The 4,284-nt window shown below is 34.5% G+C and overlaps 1 protein-coding gene across 2 annotated transcripts in view; it reads left to right on the top strand.

Moving 5' to 3' along the window:
* The first annotated feature begins 86 nt into the window (after positions 1-86).
* LOC124158701 (cold shock domain-containing protein E1) overlaps positions 87-4,284 on the top strand; it is a 57,605-nt gene continuing 53,407 nt past the window's right edge. The window contains exons 1-3 of one of the 2 annotated variants that reach the window (XM_046533937.1): positions 87-417; positions 806-1,666; positions 1,788-1,967. In XM_046533937.1, the coding sequence (XP_046389893.1) occupies positions 1,214-1,666; positions 1,788-1,967 (633 nt within the window). In that variant the 5' untranslated portion in view covers positions 87-417; positions 806-1,213. Of the gene's footprint in view, positions 418-444; positions 528-805; positions 1,667-1,787; positions 1,968-4,284 lie in introns of those variants that run through there. The other variant, XM_046533938.1, reaches the window with a different exon arrangement.

The following is a 4,284-nucleotide window of genomic DNA, read 5'->3' as shown; positions in this document are numbered from 1 at the left end:
TGACATAAATTATTATAAGATTCGCGATTAAACCCAAGTTTCAATTGCATGGAACAAATAAGACTGACTTGACAAGCAATTAAAACGTGATATCTCCCAAATCAACGAAAATCCATGCACGGACATGATTATAACAGATCTTCCCCGTTCACAAAAATTAAACAGAGGTCATTGTATGTAGAACTTGCAACAACGCTCAACGTGGCAACGTTGAGATCAACTAGGTTGACGTTAGTGGCTGTGATAATAAGACTTTTTTTACCGTTGATTATCCTATACTCTCAAACGATGTTTAATTCGATGACAAATGCAAATGAAGAACCCAAACTGCATTCGAATATTTTGAATTCTACAGATTAATGAATGAATGTTGACATTCAACATGGCGGCATGTCGTCAGTGCAGTGCTGTGTCGTGGTGAGATTAAACTTGTAATTCTTTTGAGAAACCATGCATTTTGGGATTCGATTGATGCATATTGACACCAAGTTAAAGTTTATTTACTGTTTGGTTTTAATTTTTCCAAGGTACTTATAAGTACACGTTGGAATTAGCCTCAAGTTGCAAACGTCGCATAGCGACAAAGTATAGAATGTTTTTTTGAGTTTTGTGAATGTCATGTATTAATAAATATAATAAAGTTTTAAAAATACCTAGTTTACTCGATGAAATGCATTAATGAATACCGTTGTTAAATCAGTTTTTCGCTGTGATTTTTATTCGGGCGTTAATCAAAATGACTTTGTAGTCTTTTTCTTGATCTGCCTAAAATATTATAACTTATTTTTCTATTCCTTCCTTCCAGCTTGTGTAGGAATTAGATTAGAAAACTTGAATCCAAGACAAAATTTACATACCACCCACACAATCGCACTCAGCACGCATTGAGGACATCTGAGGATTTTTGTCATTCTTAATTTCGAAATACTGTCTTAAATTATTCTTACCCTATATTGTTACACCAGCTTTTGCTATATTCAATATACGAAAGGCTGTCTTATTATACCAAGTGTATTGGAGCCGAAAATTGTGTGTATCAAATCACATCATATGCATAAGTTGTGTACATAAACTCACGTTCATACTCTACGACATTTGGAACACGTTCTCTAAGGCGCAATTTACAAAGAATCGTTCTGTGATAAAGTATTCTCTAAGCTGAACATTTTGTAAAGAAACTTATTTTAAGGAGACCTCATAGTGAGGCCGAGCCATGTCCACTAATCCTCAGTGGAGAACTTTCCAGCCGCCAGCCATTGGTTCAGACACTGCAATAATTGATTTCAAAACAATGATACCAAATGCACATTCACCAGCCGGTGGGAACTCAGGAGGAGGAGTTAACTCATTTAGGTTCGCAACCAATGGCAGTAACAATGCTCAGAAAGGGTTTTCTAGTACTGTACCTTATGCCACTAAAAGTTCACCTGGAAGTGGACAGTTTTCCAATGTAAATTATGTATCTGGCAATACTGGGGGAAATAGTGGGTCGTCGAGGAATGGGCGTTTTCCTATTGGCACGTTTACTGCAAGTGAAAACAGTCAGGCTGGAGCGTCTACTTATAATGGAGAATCACCGTCTGCTCAGTCAAACTCAAGTTCATATGGTGATGCTGCTCTCGGTGCACAAGGATTGCGTGAAACGGGAATCATCGAAAAATTGTTGGTAAGTGAATTTTTCTGTTATTTTTTCTCTGAAACTTTTCGGATCATATGGAAATCCTCTCCAATCCTATTGTTGTAAATTGTAAAAAAAAGTATATTTTTTAACCTTTCTCCCGTAACAGCATTCTTATGGATTTATTCAGTGCTGTGAAAGACAAGCTCGGCTCTTTTTCCACTTCTCCCAATTTAATGGTAACATCGAGCATCTGAAAATAGGGGATCCTGTGGAGTTTGAGATGACATATGATCGCCGTACAGGGAAACCCATTGCTAGTGCTGTCACTAAGATAGCTCCAGAAGTGGTATGTATCAATGAATTTTGGATCATTTTGTGTCAAATCATCCAGAAATTTTTGAAAATGATGCCAACCTACTCAGGTTTTTTTTGTGAAATTTTTATCTCTTGCTACTATCAACAATTTAATGTGCAAACCTGCATTAAATATTCGTGGTCTCACAGTCAAAGTTTTCAAAGATATTATAAGTCAATGCATGGGAAGTTTACTCTTAAATGGCTCTAGTGGGACTCAGCTTTCAGAGTAAGGCTCAAGGTTAAATATATTTGCGCACAATCAGTAACTAATCGACTTATCTCCATAAAATATTTACCTCTTGTGTGTAAAAGCATGTGTATTTTTAAGAGAAAATTTTAAATTGCCATTGCATTGCTATGTTAGTCATTAGTTTTCAATCAACCTATTTTTTCAACACAAAAACATTACTTCATTTATTCACAATTATCACTCAGAGGTAGAGTTGTTTAATCATGCAATTTTTTATACCTTTTATGTTTGTATTATTTGACCATGAAATAAAAATGGTGGTGCTTCAACTGCCATCATGAAAATTTCCGTTTTTACTTTTTTGTTATTTCGCTGAGGGGGATTTTTGACGCAATTCATATAGAGATCCTTAGCAAGGCTATATCCTCGGTGACACAATATCTTTAATAATGATTGGAAAATAAGTCCCCTATGAAAAAATTGTATAAAACTGTTTCAAAATTTTATACAATTTATACAATTACCATGGCAATTGTATAAATTGTATAAAATTTTGAAACAGGTTTATACAATTTTTTCATAGGGGGTGACATGGTGTCCAATTCAATGATTGTTCATTTTTTGTATCAAACTATTGAACAATAATACTTGGCCCATGTAATCAGAAGGGAAAAGAGCCGAACCATTCAATCAACTTAGAACTGGTACATTATTTAAGGGATTAATTAATTTTTACCAGTGTTTATTTCCTGAAAAATTTTTAACTGATATTTATTCAAATGATATATATGATAAATAAATAATTTAAACTATACATTAATTTATAAAACTTACAAGTTACATTATTGCGTGGTGTATTGTGTCATGCTGAATTTTCAATGGAATCAGTTTTAACTTTAACTCAAGCAGTAAAACCACACACAACCATTGATAATGGGAGGGCTGACTCAGCTGATGACACTGCTTATAGGCATGAAGAAGATGTCTTCCTTCTCTGAAGAAGGCCAGTGGAATTCTTTTCTGGACCATAAGGATGCATAAATTTCACTTTGTCAACACTTTCCTTTTCATGCTTAAATATTAGTAATCGAAAAAAAAGTGATCATCAAAGGCACAAGATTTGAGTCATCTGCCAAGTGGAATGCGATGGATTTTTATCTTAGCTGATCTCCTTAGGTCCTGTGGAGTTATTAAATGACAGAAAATATTGGTCCCCATGAGGCAATTGTTCTCCTTGAGTAAACTACTCTTATATTTTTGAAAATTCCGGAGGCATGAAATGATGAAACTGCTTGCTCCAGTATTTTTTGCTTTGAAGATTCAGCATTGTAATTTTTTATGGGTTTCTGAAATGATTTCCTACTTAAATACTCAGAACGTAATGTTTATACTCTAGGCCTGCCGATGTTTTTCATAATTTCCATGGAGTTCATCCTGAACATCTGTAAAGGCTCTTGGTAGCCAAATGCTTTATTGTACCTCTAATGCCACCACAAGGGGATCATCCATTGCTTGAAGTTAAAAATGTCCTTGATGACAGAAAAGAAAAGTCCTCTTTGTGGTTGCAAAAATTGAGAAAGTTTTTGCAGCTTTTATGTTCTCTGGAACAACCATAACTAAATTAACGTACTTTTGTGACAAATAGAAATTTTTCAATAATGAAATAAGATACTATTTTTTAAGTTTCATGTACAAAAGCTACATCATGTACCATCTTGAGAAGATTCATCGTTTGCACCTCATTTTATATTATGCATGTATGAGTAGTTTTCACTTAAGGAGAACAATTACATCATAGGGACCAAGATTTCTTCTCATTTCCCGAAAATAGTTTGCTTGTTAGTTAGCTTAAATTAAATAGGCTCCAGTTTTTCCATTTTTTTTCAATTAAAAATGAACAGTACTTATCCAATGGAACCAGGAAGTTCTGTTGCGGTCTGTCAGTAGAACTCCTTTGACTTTTAGACACTTAATTTCCAGGGTCACATTTTTCAAACTTGTTCGACAGAAAGCTTTTCAAATTTTCATGGCATGTACTCTTAGAGAACTGCCTCAACATATAGCCTATATTCTGAGTTTCATACGCTAAATAACCTATCAAGTCTGGGCATGTTTC

This window comes from Ischnura elegans, chromosome 5 (assembly GCF_921293095.1).
Source record: "Ischnura elegans chromosome 5, ioIscEleg1.1, whole genome shotgun sequence".
Classification (NCBI taxonomy): domain Eukaryota; kingdom Metazoa; phylum Arthropoda; class Insecta; order Odonata; family Coenagrionidae; genus Ischnura; species Ischnura elegans.
This window is presented reverse-complemented; position numbering and strand designations above follow the sequence as displayed.